Source organism: Nematolebias whitei, chromosome 10, assembly GCF_014905685.2.
Source record: "Nematolebias whitei isolate Nwh7 chromosome 10, NemWhi1, whole genome shotgun sequence".
NCBI lineage: Eukaryota > Metazoa > Chordata > Actinopteri > Cyprinodontiformes > Rivulidae > Nematolebias > Nematolebias whitei.
In genome coordinates, this window is record NC_056507.1 from 31,795,733 (window position 1) to 31,813,090 (window position 17,358).

At 40.6% G+C, this 17,358-nt stretch overlaps 2 protein-coding genes across 2 annotated transcripts in view; one reads left to right on the forward strand and one right to left on the reverse strand.

The window, feature by feature from the left end:
* Positions 1–1,663, forward strand: part of lmo2 (LIM domain only 2 (rhombotin-like 1)) — a 5,413-nt gene extending 3,750 nt beyond the window's left edge. The window contains exon 3 of the mRNA XM_037683612.1: positions 1,195–1,663. Coding sequence (XP_037539540.1) covers positions 1,195–1,420 — 226 coding nt within the window. The 3' untranslated portion in view covers positions 1,421–1,663. The remainder of the gene's footprint in view (positions 1–1,194) is intronic.
* LOC119416376 (tetraspanin-18) overlaps positions 1–17,358 on the reverse strand; it is a 285,233-nt gene that overhangs the window by 142,987 nt on the left and 124,888 nt on the right. The gene's annotated exons all lie outside the window — the stretch shown is intronic.

Sequence of the window (17,358 nt, forward strand, 5' to 3'; positions counted from 1 at the left end):
GGACGAGAGACGAAACGTTTCTACATTTTTTGTTGTTTTGCTTTGTTTTGGGTTTTTTTGAATGTCCAGAGGACCAGATTGAACTTTTTTAGATTTTTCTACCTGGATTATTGAGCATGCATCAGGATAGGATGCTTAATAGTGTATACCGTATTTTTCACCCTATAAGTTGTGTTTTTTTGCATAATTCACATGCCCTGCGACTTATACGCTGAAGCGACGTATTTATGGATTTTTTTCCCATATTTATAAACCGATGTTTGACTGAGATATGACCGTTTTCATTCATTCTGACTGGAAAAATCGAACACTACCATTTTAAGCTGCTAGATGATCGAAATGTGTGGGATGTCGTTGTGTCATATAATAGGTAAAAAGTGGCTATTAACCTCCTAGGACCTAGCATCCACATAAGCAAGGGTTCAGGTCTTAGGAGGTTAATGACACAGTTGGCTTGCCATAGCCTGCCACCTTCGTTCTGCTCGCTGCTTGGAGCAAATGTCAAATCGCTTCATTTCTCTGCACCGCCCTGGAGAAATGCAGCTGATTTGACCATTGAAGTGTATTTATTAAGTAAAAGTTAAACTGAGACACATCTTTACTATATGTATATATGTCGAGCAAACAAATAATTGTTTTAGATGCTTATCTTGTTAAATTTCCAAGAAATGCGCAGCGTTCCTCCTTCCTGATTTCCTCCCTCAGAGCGCGCTCCCGGAGCACCGAGGCAGCAGATACTTTTGAAATGCAGCTGATTTGACCGTCAAAGTGCATTTATTAAGGATAAGTTAGACTGAGACACACCTTTGCTATAATTTCAAACAAGCAATTGTTTTTAAGTGTTAATCTTGTTAAATTCTTGTTAAAGTCCTCCCGTGCACGCTCCCGCGGCCGCCATTTGGCAGCCAATCGATTTTTGGCACAACACCGGCCCTCATTTCCAGGTTGTCAGCGGTGACGCATAATAGATGCGACGTATACGGCGAAGCGACATATTTATGGATTTTTGTTTCACTTTATTAGACATATTTGGACTGATGCGACTTATAGGGCGGTGCGACGTGCACGGTAGAAAATACAGTACTAGAAGATGGTAGATCTGGAGGGATGTGAAGGAGCTCATTTTATCTTGTCAGCAGAACTCCACAGTTTCTAGTTTAACTAAGACATGTTGACTCTGTCTGATTCCCTCAGGCTTTTCGGTCAGGATGGCCTCTGTGCTTCTTGTGAGAAGAGGATCCGGGCGTTCGAGATGACCATGCGCGTGCGGGACAAGGTTTACCACCTCGAGTGCTTCAAATGCGCCGCCTGCCAGAAGCACTTCTGTGTGGGGGATCGCTACCTTCTCATCAACTCAGACATTGTGTGCGAGCAGGACATCTTTGAGTGGACCAAGCTCAGCGGCAGCAGTATGGTTTAGGATCCGTCCGGTCTTGACAGAAACGGACCGTTGATGAACGGCTGGCTTGATGCTTCACACGGAGTCATGAGAGCACAGGACGAGAGAAGCTTCATTTCAGCATTTTCTGCATGCAGACTGATGAAGACTACATTTATAAAGTGTTTCTTTTTCATAACTTACGCAAAAGAAAAAAGAAGTGCACATCAGTAATTTGTTATACACTGAAAAGTTTTTGAATTTTACAAATATTAAGCGTCTTTCTAGTTTTTTGCAGTGTTGAAAAATCATCATACTGCTCTGCAGTATGAGTCTTATGGATTTTTCTGTGATGGGCTTGTGTTAGAATAACTTTGAGCTAATTTTGGAGTAAATCTGAATCATCTGAAGGAAAAACTCCAATTAAATCTAAAAAGTCATTTACTGATTAATATCAATCACAGATCGCACAGTTTTCCATGAATTGTTAAACATCTGTCTGAACAATTGATTTTTTTATTTTGAGCTGACCGTCTGCTTTGACTCATTGCGAGCATTATTATCATTATTATTATTATTATTTTACAACTTTAACCTCCTAACCAGCAGCAACAAACCCTGTTGACTTAGATATGAACACAGAGCCTGACAGAGACTGGTAAAGGTGTTGTGTTTAGTTAAAAAGTCCTGATCAGGATAGTTGTTGTTACTAGGGTGAACTGGTGGCGCCCTCTAGTGGTTAAGAGGGCTCATGCAAAACGGATTTGACTGAATTTTAATGTATGAAGTTTCCATTGAATCTTTTGTAAAATCAGTAACACTGAACATGCACTCATACCTTTTTGGATATTTGCTGGTCAAAATGTTTAATAAATGACCGTTTAGAAAAATGTTTGTCATCTTGTTTGTGTTTCTGGACATTTGACATGAGTCAAGAATTACCTCGACCATGTGAGTGACGGGGAACTGATTAGCATTACATGTAAACATGTCACAAATATTTAGATCTTCACATGTAGGTTTTAAGGATGGTTCTTAGGAGGTGGTTTAAACTGTGTTTTTGACAGCATTTTTCTTTGGTTTAGGAAGGTATTACAAAACAACCACAAGTAAAAATAATCTATAAGTCGCTGAATGTCAAACGCTTATTTCTACTGAACATTAATAATCGGTAGTTGACCGAAGTGCTGCATAAAGTATAAAACAAATTAGCAATAATGTTGAACTTTTATAAAATATTTTTTATTGAACAAATCAATAAAAAGACAAGACTTTATGAAATCGATTTAAAGCAATGATTCAAAATAATCTAAGTAAACAAAATACACAAAATCAGAATATACAGGTGCTGGTAATAAAATTAGAATATCAATAAAAAAGTTGATTTATTTCAGTAATTCCATTCAAAAAGTGAAACTTGTATATTCATTCATTACACACAGACTGATATATTTCAAATGTTTATTTCTTTTAATATTGATGAGTATAACTGACAACTAATGAAACCTCAAATTCAGTATCTCAGAAAATTAGAATATTGTGAAAAGGTTCAATATTGAAGACACACAGTGAAAAACTCTAATCAGCTAATTAACTCAAAACACCTGCAAAGGCCTTTAAATGGTCTCAGTCTAGTTCTGGAGGCTACACCATCATGGGGAAGACTGTTGACTGACAGTTGTTCAAAAGACAACCATTGACACCTTGCACAAGGAGGGCAAGACACAAAAGATCATTGCTAAAGAGGCTGGCTGTTCACAGAGCTCTGTGTCCAAGCACATTAATAGAGAGGTGAAGGGAAGGAAAAGATGTGGTACAAAAAGTGTACAAGCAATAGAGATAACTGCACCCTGGAGAGGATGGTGGAAAAAAAAAACCATTCCAAAATGTGGGGGAGCTTCACAAAGAGTAGACTGCAGCTGAAGTCAGTGCTTCAAGAACCACCACTCACAGAGGTATGCAAGACATGGGTTTCAGCTGTCACATTCCTTGTGTCAAGCCACTCTTGAACAAGAGACAGTGTCAGAAGTGTCTCGTCTGCGTCTGCTGCTGAGTGGTCCAAAGTTATGTTCTCTGATGAAAGTAAATTTTGAATTTCATTTGGAATCGAAGGTCCCAGAGTCTGGAGGAAGAGAGGAGAGGCACAGGATCCACGTTGCTTGAGATCCAGTGTCAAGTTTCCACAGTCAGTGATGGTTTGGGGGTCATGTCATCTGCTGGTGTTGGTCCACTGTGTTTTCTGAGGTCCAAGGTCAACACAGCATCTACCAGGAAGTTTTAGAGACTTCATGCTTCCTGCTGCTGACCAACTTTATGGAGATGCAGATTTCATTTTCCAACAGGACTTGGCACCTGCACACAGTGACAAAGCTACCAGTACCTGGTTTAAGGACCATGGTATCCATAGCAACCTGGGCTCTCATCACACCTGAGCAGTGCCACAGACTGATGGACTCCATGCCACGCCTGCAGTAATCCAGACAAAAGGACCCAACAACTAAGTATTGAATGAAGTACATGCTCATACTTTTCATGTTCATACTTTTCATGTTCATATTTCGCAGTTGGTCAACATTTCTAAAAATCTTTTTGGTTTTCATTAGCTGTCAGTTACAATCATCAACATTAAAAGAAATAAACATTTGAAATATATCAGTCTGTGTGTAATGAATGAATATAATATACAAGTTTCACATTTTTAATGGAATTACTGAAATCCATCCATCCATCCATCCATTATCTTTACCCGTTTATTCCATTTTGGGTCACGGGGGTCGCTGGTGCCCATGTCCAGCAATCACTGTGCGAGGGGCGGGGTACACCCTGGACGGGTCGCAAGTCCATCACAGGGCCACATAGAGACAAATGAGACAAACAAACATTCACTCTCTCACTCACACCTAGGGACAATTTAGAGTTACCAATCAGCCTAACATGCATGTTTTTGGTTTGTGGGAGGAAACCGGAGCACCCGGAGAAAACCCACGCATGCACAGAGAGAACATGCGAACTCCACCCAGAAAGGCCCCTGGACCGGGGTTTGAACCAGGGACCTGCTTGCTGAGAGGCAGCAGCTCTACCAGTTGCGCCACCGTGCTGCGGAATTACTGAAATAAATCAACTTTTTCGTGATATTCTAGTTTGATGACCAGCACCTGTAGCAGCAAGAAATTGGAAACCAATTTGCAAACACATATATGTTTTAGTTTTTATGAGAAAACTGCGTAAATATCTGTTTATATGTGCATTCTCTTTGTGGCTTCATGGTTGATTTATACTAATTTCAACCTGATTTAGAGAGACTAAAGTTGATGGTTAAGGTGAAACAGTTTTTCATAAATGAAGAAAATTACCTGGAACATAAAAGAAACTAACAAAAAACTAACAAACAAACAATGAAACAATACATTAATCTAAAAACAAATCACGAATGGAGTCAGGGGTTATATTTTAGGATGTCAGAAAGTCTGATGAACCTAACTGTTTCCATATATTTCCCCTCAGAAAGCGAATAAATCCAATAAATTTGGAGAAATAATTAAGGTGGCAAAGAAAGATAAAAATATTGCATTAGGAGAAGTAATCAAAATGTACATTATCAGAATAGATATGATTTACAGATTAAAATGAAATGGACCTTTTTGTGATGGAACAACTATTAAAAAATAAAAAGGCTAATTTAAAATAATAGAAAACTACAAATTATTCTTTTTTTTTTTAAAAAACCAACAACTTCCAAGTGAAACATTTTGGAGCTGGAAGCAAGAAAAAAAACTCTTCGGGACATTTTAAAGCTGCACTGACAAGTTCAGTCAACAAAATAAATCTCTACAAAAAGTGCCTTATATTCTTATATTCTGTGCATGGACAAATTTATTGGTCCAGAGCATGTGCCACAAGGAGCGCGCTCGTAACAACAAGCTGCAAATATATTCTCTTGTAATGAATCTTAACATTTTAGGAATCGACAGCATTTTACCACCTCCCAGCTCAGATTGGATGAATCCTCTCACAACCCTGAACTAGAGGATGAATGAAACCACTTTTAGCCACAAGAGGTCACTGACAGATTTATAAGAAACTGGAAAGTTGGCTACAGAATGTGGTTCAACACATAAAACAACTTTCCTGACAGGAATGATGAATGTTGGAGACAAAAAAAGGAGAAAACATGTTGATGAAGTCACGATGTTCTTTAATTCACTGCCTGTTCCTGAAGATGGTGTGAGTGGAGTTTTAATCTCCTTCTGCCAGCTGTTAACCTGGATTATGAAGAGGCCTGACGAAGGCCTCGTTCAGAGAGGTTTCCTCACCCGACATTAAAAAGAGGTTTAAGGTGAATGAGAAAAAAAAAAGAGTGTTTAAAGGGAGAGTGAGCACAGAAGCTACAGAGTTATTAACAGTGTCTGACAGTAGTTTGTTTACTGACAATGAAGGAGGAGACCAGACCCACCCGGGTCTGAGCTAATGTTCCTGCTGAAACAGATATTTGTGGGGGATCTAATGAGTCTTCCCACATCAGAGGTGGGAATACACTGCGTGGGCTCGCAGCGGGATGGAGCGCCTCCCTGCTCTTTGCAGGTCTGTGAAATTGTCAGTTTAGCATGAAGCAATGCTCAAGGAATGGCAGCGTGGAAAAATAATTGCTGCGAGGCGGTTTCACCAACAAATCAGCTCCACATTGAGCCCCAAGTTTATGAAAAGTCGACGCGTCGACTGAACAGGCAGCTTGAACCTGACAACAGCTCAGCAGACACTGACGCTCCATCCTGGGGACACAAAGCACTCAAACTGTGTTTGACTAACTTTTAGGTTTCATTTAAAAATCACATGGTTAAAAAAACAAGTTTTGTCTTTTAACTAGCTTGCTGATGCCCATCGCTGAAAAGTGAAGGCAGACTATGTTTAATAGAGCTGCTACAGCCAGCGGATCTTAAAAACACATACATGTCTATAGTTCAGCCATCTTTACAAATATTGTAATAGCTGAAAGTCCTCCCCGTCACATACTCTGAGCACTACACATTACACAAGAGTTCTGTTTAAAACTTTAGAATGAACAGTTAAAGACCACCCTGTTTGTTACTATGATGTGATTATGACTATTGATTGTGTTCATGCCTTTTGCTTTTATTTCTTGCAATATGATTTAGTATTTCATTGTTTTCTAACTATGTTTTGTGCTTTTATTCCTGATGCTGTAATTATATCTTGTTATTTTTATTTGATGCTGTGATCTTTTTGTTAAGCACTTTGGTAGCAGTTCCTGTTTTAAATGTGATATACAAATAAATTTGACTTGACTTGATGGATGGGCCTTTGGCGTCAACCTGGTAGAAGATGACTGCCACAACCAGTCAGCACTAGCAGACACCAAAAATGGCTATAACTAAGTCAGTCTTTCAAACTTTGAGCTATAATTTGATGTGGTAGTTAAGAGTTATTCACACTAAAAACTTTTAGTGTTAACTGATTGTGCAAGGTCTTGCATTATTATGTGAAATCCCGCATTATGTTTTTTTTTTTACTTTTATAAGATTCAAACAAAATGGCTGGAACTCAGTCATTTCCCAACACAAGATAATCCTGATTTAAATCTTCAAGATGAAAGGCAGCACCCAGTGTACATTCCTTCAAGTAAGGATAGACCTTTAATTTATTATCGCTTCAAACATGTTCAAGGACCAGCAGAAGATCACCACATTTGGGTTCTTATTTTCCTTCTCAGACAACTGAGGGCAAACTAAACTGATCATCTACAATCTTAATAGAGTTGTGGGCTGCATGGTGATGTGTGATGGTTTGGACTCTTGCTACACACTCAAAAAGTTATTGTGTGGATACTTTGTATGGAGATTTTCTGAAATTACTGTTTATGTTCACTTGCCTCACTCATTGTGTGTCTGCTCTCACTGGTGTAGTTTGCAGCCGAGTGTGAGGCAGCTGGGATGAAGATCAGCACCTTCAAATCTGAGGCCATGGTCCTCAGTCAGAAAAGGACGGAGTCCTCTCTCCAGGTTGGGAGTGAGGTTCTGCCTCAAGTAGGGGAGTGCAAGTATCTCAGGGTTTTATTCATAAGGGAGGGAAGAATGGAGCGGGAGATTGATATTGGTGCAGCATCTGCAGTATGGCAGACAACACTGGTCCACTGTGGTGAAGAGGGAGCTGAGCTGAAAGACAACGCTCCTTGTTTACTGGTCGGTTTACGTTCCTACTTTGAACTATGGCCACAAGCTCTGGGTAGTGACCAAAACAACGCAGATACAGACGGTCAAAATGCGTTTCCTCTGCAGCTGGACGCTCCCTTGGAGATAGGGTGAGATGTTCAGTTATTTGGGAGAGACTCAGAGTAGAACCACTGCTCCTCAGCAGGAGCCAGTTGAGGTGGTTCAGGCATCTGATAAGGATGCTTCCTGGGCGCCTCCCTAGGAGGTGCTGGAGGCATGTCCAACTGGGGGGAGACCCCTGGGAAGACCCAGGACACACACTGGAGAGACTACGTCTCCCAGCTGGCCTGGTAACGCCTTGGAGTCCAGAGCTGGAAGAGACTCCACTGAATGGTTGGAGCATAAATCCTCACAACCATTGTCACCAAATTAATAAATAACTTTTGATGAAACAGTTTTCCAGTGCTTCATCAGAGTTGGAGAGGCTTGAAAAAAATCAATGAAACAAAACATTTGTGCTATTAACAAAAAAAAAATAATTCTATAAACGTTTCGTCTTCCATCCGAAAGACTTCTTCAGCCTGAGGAGCTGTATTCTTTAGCTTTTTAAGACTGAGCTGAACACAGCTTCTCAGGCTGAAGAAGTCTTTCGGATGGAAGACGAAACGTTTATACAATCTTTTTTTTTGTCGAACATCCAGAGGACCTGACAACTTTTTAAGATTTTCCTACCTGGCTTATTGAGCATGCATCAGGATCCTCCTATATTCAGTGTGTGTGTGTGTGTGTGTGTGTGTGTGTGTGTGTGTGTGTGGGGGGGGGGGGGGGGGTAGTTGTGTTAATTCCATCTAACGTCCACGACCATCTCCTTCATTTTCTTCACATTGATGTGAAGGTTGTTCTTCCTGAACCAGCTCTCCAGGTGTTCCACCTCCCGCCTGTAGCTGGACTCATCGTTGTTTGTGATGGATCCCACCACCACTGTATCATCTGCAAACTTTACAATGTGACAGCCTGGATGGGTAAGTGCACAGTCATACGTGAGCAGAGTGAACAGGAGAGGGCTCAGCACACAGCCCTGAGGGGAACCAGTGCTAAGGGTTATTTATAGACAAGTCACCAGTTCATCACAGCACCTGCAACAAATAAGACTCAAATGGAAGTGCCCAGGCGGTCCAGTGCAGTTGACTGTTTTTAACTTGTTAGAAAAGAGTAAACCTCTAAGGTCTCTCACAGAACATTTGGCTTAAATAAAGGTGCTGTATTCTTTATGTGCTGTTCTACAGAGAGTTCACTGAGTTTAGTATTACCCAAACTGAGAGCAGAGCAGGCCTCATCTCCCAACATGCACACAGAAACACCAGCCTACAGAGACTCTCAGCATCAGCCAAGTGGCCTGCGTTCCACGGGCCAAGTCTTGTTACTGCTGCCCTGCAGCCTGAGCTTTACCAGAGCCTGATGCCGACTATAACACAGCACCCTCAGCAGGACTCAATAAAGCCCCGAGCCTCTTGTGTCATCTCTACAAGCTGCACAAGGCCGGGAGTGTAATGCTGTATTTGTGCACTGAAGGAGGCCTGTTTCATCTCCAGCGCCCATGTCACAGCCATCTCGTTTGGGTAAACCTAAAAACATCCAGCTGTGTGTGTGAGCATGACAACCAAGGAGACTTTTCTGTGGATGAAACCACAGCGGCTCGCAGCTTGTTTTTATCAAACAGCTCGCCACACTGAAACAACCACCACACATTTACCTCACTCTGCAGCAGATGGCAGTTCCTGCCCAACTTAACGCATGACCAAAAAAAAAAAAAGAGTTTAAGTGAGAAATAACTGACAGGGAAATTGAGGCAAAGCTGGTTTTCATATAGATGCCAGCTCAGGAGATTAACTAGAACTGAGCAGAAAATGACGAGCTATTTTCAAAGAGTTATTGACACGACTGAGTCGAACGACACCTACAAAGGAGAACGTGGTCAGACAATTATCTGCAGCACCACGAACGATTAATCACAGAGTGGTCTGTCAATGTCAAACCTGTGTAAAAAAACAGTCAAGTGCTATTGATCGTGCACGCCTTGGGTTTCATTTGTGCTCATGCTTTATCAGATGGAGTTAATTGGGAACACATTCAGTCTGAGGTCCTGAGAGATATGTCTGTCAGGAGTCACATTCCTGCTGCGATGCTCTGATAGTCCACAGCGCCTGCAGTCTCCACGCAGAACTGGGGCTTTTTTTTTGTAAGGCCGCTCATTCAGACTGGGATAGGCAAAGAGGTGTCTATTCAAGCGTGTTGTTTTACTGGAATAAATATGAGCTGAGGCTTTATTAGGTAGGAAAATCTCTAACCCATTTTTAAAGTACTTGAGAAAAAATATATTTAGTTTGTTATGCTACCTAACACTGACCTATGAATTATTCAAATGCAAAATGTCCCAGAATCAAAGGATGTATGTAGCATCAACACATAAACTACCAAAGAACCATCTTTAATGTGAAACTTTAGGCATTTTCACACCAACAGCCTGTCACAAAGACATCCTTTGACATCAATTATTTAGATGAATCTGTGAAAAATACAAAAAAAAAACCCTTTTTTAATTTTTTTTTATTTTTACTTTTTAATGACTTTTACTGTTTTTAAAAAAACAGATATTTAATTTCATGTCCAACACTTTGTGACTGGGTGAAGAAAAAAGGAAAATTTAGATTACAAAAAGAATGAAGTTGGTGGCAGCACAGGGTGAGGAGCAAAAGTGAAAGAAAACTTTCAAAGATTCTTGAAAAACACTGATTCTCAAAATGGTTTAAAAGCATTTCAAGAAAGTCTGGCTGCTTGTAATAAAAAATATATATAATGAAGGATGACTCAAGGCTTTTGCAAACTACTGTCTATAAAAAGTGCACAAACATATCAACCTGAATATGTATTTGTAAAAATAAAAAAAAGGAAATAAAATAAGCAAATTTTGTTTATTCAATTAGCTATAAGTCTAACTTACAAAGTGACCATTTAAACAATATACGTTTTTAATAATTCAGAGACAAATGTATATTTTGAAAGTTGTAGCAAATCTAATATGTGGTTTATTTTAATTTCACTTCTTGCAAGATCAGAATCAAAATCAGAATCATAATAAGTTTTGGTCATGCGAAAGACTGAGGAAGTCTTTCGGGTGAGAGACGAAACGTTTCTACATTTTTTTGCTTTTTTTTTTTTTTTTTGATGTCCAGAGGACCAGATTGAACTTTTTTGGATAATAAGTTTTATCATTGTACCGAGATACAGTGAGATTATGTTTGTACAGTCGTCCGAAAGATGGACGGAGTGCACGTTGCTGCTGCTCCTTGAGCGAGCTGCCCCTTATCCTTTTTCGGAATACTTTTTTAGATAGAAAAGATGAAAAATCCATGAGGATAGGAAAGTGGTATTACAAAAAAGATCTCTTCACATCTTGCCCTTATCAGGACACGATTTAAGACATAAAAAACTACCAGCAAGCACATTTATAACAGATTACGTATGATTTGACGGCAAGATGTTGAGATTTGTCCATGAAGCACTTCTAGATAGACCATAGTCCTGATAAGATGTTGGTCAGCCGGTGCAGCTCTGTGATAAGCCTTCACAGAAGTTTTTGGGGGTGGGGGGTGGTGGTGTTGCGATAGCTGAAGCTTTTCCTTAATTTACTCATAGCCCAGGAGAATTTTGATGTCGACCTGTTTTCGAGGCCAACCGGTCAGATTCAGATCTTCAAAAAAATATGCATATTATAATTCTATAAGTCTAGTTTTGGCTCCACAGGTTCAGTTACAGGCTCGACTCGGACATAAACTTCTATAATGTGGAGAGTTTACATGATCACTTGCTTATCAGTCAGCACAGAGTAGATCCAGCTCTAAAATCTCTTTTGTTATCACATCCATCTGTGAGCTGCAAGTCTTTTTTCATACGGAAAGGCAAAGAACAGACTTACCTTTGACTTGTTACATGTTGTTGACTCCAGTGGATGCGTCGATGAGGTTACAGCATCAGATTTAGTGCAGAAATTAAGATATGGCAACTCCAAGTGGTTCCACTCCACCACTACAGATGAATTTCAAAGTCAAATTGTTTTGTTTGTCTCAAACTTTGAGCAAACCAATGCGTTTTTAAGACGTCCTTCAATGCACAGCGTGGAAGTTGTTTTATTCTATTCTTTGGACAGCTTGTCACGGTGTTGTGTTTTAAAAAGCTTTGTAACTGCTTTCTGAAAGAACTTTCATGTGAGACACCAACATTTGGAAACGTTTGACACAGAACTGCACACAAGGAAACTCCCTTGGTCTTTTACAGGTAGTATTGTTTTAATTAACTGAAATAGACTCAGTTTGATATTTGGCAGAAATGCTTTAGATCTAAGATACTGTAGTAGTACCGGTAAATCTGTTTTCAGACTATTTCTTGTGATATTTTTTTGTTATAACTTATTTTTCCCTCTTAAATAACTCCCATATGCACAGCAGTGTTCCTGGCTTCTGGTGTACCAACGTATTGCACAAGAGGCTCAGGGAACGAGATGGACAAGCAGCATAAATTTAGAATAATAACTTTGGCGGCATGTTGAGTCCACAGGACTTGGACTGAAAAACTACAATCCCAGGAATTATGCACTTTATACCTCCAGAACCATCAATATGTATCTTTATAGATGAGGGGTCAAGTAAATGAAGCAACGTGCCATAAAAAATATCCTTTGACGTTCAGTACAACCAAGGATTCAAGGATTCAAGGTTCTTTATTTGTCGTTCACACCACATGTAGTATATGTGGTGGAACAAAATTGTGTACACAGGGTCCCAATTACATACAACAAAAGCACGTGTGAAAAAGAAAAAACAGTAATAAGATCTAAAATATTAACTAAGAAAAACGTGAACTAAAAACACACAAAGCACTAGTAGCATAAAAACAATACACCAAACAGCAGCACCAACATGAGTCTGTGTGAGCAGATGAGTACGAATGAACACAGAACATGAAACAGATCAGCAGCAACATTGAAACAGATCAGCAGCAACATTGAAACAGTTCAGCAGCAACATTGAAACAGTTCAGCAGCAACATGATGTGATTTTTCACAGTGATTATCCTGGTTAAAGATTCATGAGTCTAACAGTTTCAGGGTAGAAGCTGTTCCTCAGTCCAGTGGTTCTGCATTTAATGCTCCTCAACCTCCTGCCTGAGGGGAGTGGGACAAAAAGTGTGTGTGCTGGGTGAGTGGGGTCCTTCATGATGCAGGTGGCCCTCTTCCTGCATCTGGAGGTGTAGATGTCTGTGATGGTGGGGAGGCTGACTCCAACAGTCTTCTGTGCAGCCTTCATCACTCTCTACAAAGCTTTTCTTTCTGCATCTGTGCAGCCTCCATGCCACACGTTGATGCTGGAGCACAGGATGCTCTCCACTGCACACCTGTAGAAGGAAGTGAGGACTGAGCTTCCCAGACCAGCTCGTCTCAGCCGCCTGAGGAAGTAGAGTCTCTGATGAGCTTTCTTGATCAGGCTGGTGGTGTTGTTGCCCCAGCTGAGGTTGCCATTCAGGTGTACATCCAAGTACTTGTAGCTGGAGACCACTTCCACCGCAGATCCTCCTATGTTCGGGGGGTGGGGAGGTAGGTGTGTTTGTTCCACGGCCATATCCTTCATCTTCTTCACATTGATGTGAAGGTTGTTCTTCCTGCACCAGATCTCTCGGTGTTCCACCTCCCGCCTGTAGCTGGACTCATCATTGTTTGTGGTGAATCCCACCACCGCTGTATCATCTGCAAACTTTACAATATGACAACCTGGATGGGTAGGTGCACAGTCATATGTGAGCAGAGTGAACAGGAGAGGGCTCAGCACACAGCCCTGAGGGTAGCCAATGCTGAGGGTTATGGTGGAGGAAGAGAAGTTGTGGATCCTCATTGACTGTGGTCTGCTTGTTAAGAAGTCTAGGACCCAGTTGCAAATGGAGGGGCTTAGTCCTAATGTGAGTAGTTTGTCCATCAGGGTTTGGGGGATCATGGTGTTGAAGGTAGATGTGAAATCCACAAAGAGCATACAGATGTAGGAGTCCTGCTCCAGGTGGGTGAGAGCAGTGTGGACCACAGAGGAGATGGTGTCTTTTGTTGATCAATTCTTATGGTATGTGTACTGGTGAGGGTCCTCATTGATGTTGATAGTTGTTCTGATGTTGGTCATGACCAGTTTTTCGAAGCATTTAGCAACTATCGGGGTGAGGGCTACTGGCCGATAGTCATTCAGACTAGTCACGGTAGAGCTCTTTGGGACTGGGATGATGGTTGTGGTCTTCAGGCAGGTTGGAACTGTTGCCAGGGTAAGTGAGGAGTTAAAGATGTCAACCAGAACACTGCAGAGCTGATCGGTACAGTCTTTCAGCACCTTCCTGGGGATGTTGTCTGGGCCGGTTGCTTTGTGAGGATTAATACTCCTGAAAGTAATCCTCACTTCGGCTGAGGTCACGCTGAGAAGCTCTTCTTCTGGTGGTGAGGTAAGTCTGGTGCTGGGTGGTCTGTTTGGGTCTTCAAAGCGTGCATAGAACTTGTTGGGGGCATCAAGTAGTGATGGATCTCCAGGGCATTGTTCACTCCTGCCTTTATAATCTGTTATACACTTAATGCAACTCCACATGCTCCATGGGTCTTGTGAGGTGAATTGACCCTGGATATTCTGTGCATATGTGGTCTTGGCCCTCTTAATACCAGCAACCAGCTCTTTCCTTGTCCTACTCAACTCCTGTGAGTTTCCAGACCTGAAGGTAGTGTTCCTGGCTTCCAGCAGATTGCGAACCTCTGCATTCATCCAAGTCTTCCTGTTCAGGTAACTCTTAACATATCTTAGATGTGGTGACATCATCAACACATTTGCTAATGTACACCATGACTGAAGATGTGTATTGCTCCAGGTCTAGTGCCCCCTCATTTTCAGCAGCTTCTTTTAAGACCTACCAGTTTGTGCATTCTCTTTCAGTATGGGGCCACTATTTTTCATCCAAGATTTAACTTTCTTTTTACCGGTCTGGATTGTCTCAGCGGAGGAAGGTAAGCAGGAGCCAGGATGATGGAGATATGACCAGAAAGTCCTAGGTGGGGGCGGGGTTTGACTTTGCATGCTTCTTTTACATTCATGTAAACATGGTCCAGCGTGTTGTTTCTACATGTTGGTATGGCCACATGCTGTTAAAATCTCGGGAGGCAGTCTTTTAGATTTACGTGATTAAAGCCACCAGCTACCACGTAAATAGCCTCAGGGTGTTTACTTTGCAGCAAGCTAAAATGATCATGAAGCTCCTGCAGAGCATCAGTAGCGTTAGCATCTGGAGCTATGTAAACAGCTGTTGTGAGCACGACTGTGAACTCACGGGGTAGATAATGTGGTCGACATTTCACTGTTAGATGTTGGGGTAGATGGTGTCAGAGCATCTCGGACTGCACGACCGCTGGAGGTTACAAGATGGATTTGTCCGGAGTTCCCACACCGCAGATAGACCTGGGATTCAGTCCCCCCACCCTCCGATGCCTGGTGGAGGTTTGTACATCACGTGAAGCTAACCAGGTCAAAGGTGAACTTTTGTCTGAGCTCCAAGCAGAAAGAGACAATTACAGATAGCAATCCTGTTGAGCAAAATAGAAAACTGATTTCCAGACCAGAGAAACCTTGATTTATTACATTTTACATGTGAATACTTGAGTAATCTCCCATTTTTATTAACATTTTAGTGATTGATGTGTGTGATCTCTGCCCAGTCAGCCAGCGGTTTCCATTTTCTCTTTAAAACAGAACAACATTATCCCAGTGACCTCTTGCACTGAACATCATATGTTCAGACCTGCGCTCTTTAGCATGACAAAGGATCTTCTGAAATAAATCTAAACCTGACATGTCCACCAGTCTCATAAGACATCAGTGAAAAACCAGGAAGCAGACCATGGCAGTATTTTACTCTTTCACGCAATCAGCAATAGAGACTCCAATGAAGATGGCGGAAAAAGGCTACTGCTTTGAAAACATTTCTGCAGATGTGCAGGTAAGTGACCATGTGGTAGAAGTTGGCTACACTTTGCTGTTTCCATCTATAACAGGGCTTCCTGCATGATGCCTGCATCCAATCACAGCCAGGAGCTCTGTTCAGATGGTGAACCACAGCTGGGCAGACATCACCAAATGTAATGATTCAATGGATGGAAAACCGACTGTAAATTACTTATTTACATAAAAGAAATGTAGAAAATATGTGTGCCTTTGTATGTATACATCTGTGCAACGTTAGCCAGTAAAATGTCTTTAAATTTGTGCATTTTGTAACTTTATCTGCATTGATGCACATTTTAAAGGCCAAAAGTATCGCAATCCATGTGGTTAAGACCCAAGAGCAGGCAGACACGGGGAGTAAGTAGTATCGTTTTTATGTCTATATTTCTGATTTACTTCATTTTGTATATTGCTTTGTGTGTTACCTGTTGTTCTGTCTGTACAGCACTTTGGTTGGCCTTGTAGCTGTTTTAAGTGCTTTATAAATAAAATGGTATGGTACAGAATAATGAGCCGATGTTGAGTGGTGAACAGGAGAGATTTAAATAAGACAGGGAGAAATGAAGCACCTGGGATGATTACTAATTACAAACTGGTGTGGGTGACGAGTGGCTGGAAAGACTAACTGAGGAGGGGGTGAAAAATGACACAGGAACCCCAAATGCAAGCATCAGAAGGGGAAATAAAGACAAAAGAAACACAAAGAAAACACAAAAACACAGATTACGTCTGAAAGAGTACAATATTGAAATAACTGGTTATTATTTTCTCTAAAGTTTAAAACTGTATTTGAAAACATTAAAATAACAATTGCATGGGGTGACTTTTGCTTGAAACGCTATGTTTTGTTTTACTTTTAAGAATTTTACAAGGTGGCTGGACTAAATTCAAAAACAGTAATCTGGTTAAAATAAATGTAATATTGTTGCAGCATTTGATTGAAATTATGTTAAGGATTTAGCTAGCGCAGTTTATTTAGACTGAATGGTCCACAAAAATTACTTGGAAGCAGAATGCAAAATAAGAAGTCAAACAAATAATCTACTTAGATATTTACTTTAATAAAAGTACATTATTTTGTAACACTTATGAAAACAAATTATATGGATAATAAAGAACAAACGTTTACAGTTTTGCAGGGATGACACTGTCTACACCTGCTGTTCTACATCCTGCTCTGGCAGTTCCATCCTATTTTCTGAAGTTCTCTATTCTTTTAGATTTCGCTTCACCCAGAACTAATCTGTAACACAAAGTGTGCTCACATGAAAGCTCAGCTCCTTTTGATCATTTCTCCTCACGCTCAGTCTTCTTCTTCTATGGAGGTAAAATCAAAATATCTGGAAAAAGTTTGGCTTTAAATAGAGACTCTGTCACTAATGATTATGCTAATTTACTTTCAACATTTCACTGGTGCTCCTTTTATCCCATTTTCTTTCGTTTGCAGACAACAGAATGGCTCCTTTGTCTACAACTGAGATGGGAAGGGGAAAAAAAATCCCTACGAGTAGCACTTGTGGAAAAATTAAGAACACATAAAGGATCTTGAAAATTTGATGTGATCAAATAAACATGGGGGTGGGGGGGTAACTTGCGTTAACATCTGAAGAATCATTTACAAGAGCAATTCTAGACAAAAAAAGACAGTTTAAAAATCAAAGGATGTTAGATAAAGTTGAAGGAAGTAATTTCCAATATATATATATATATATATATATATATATATATATATATATATATA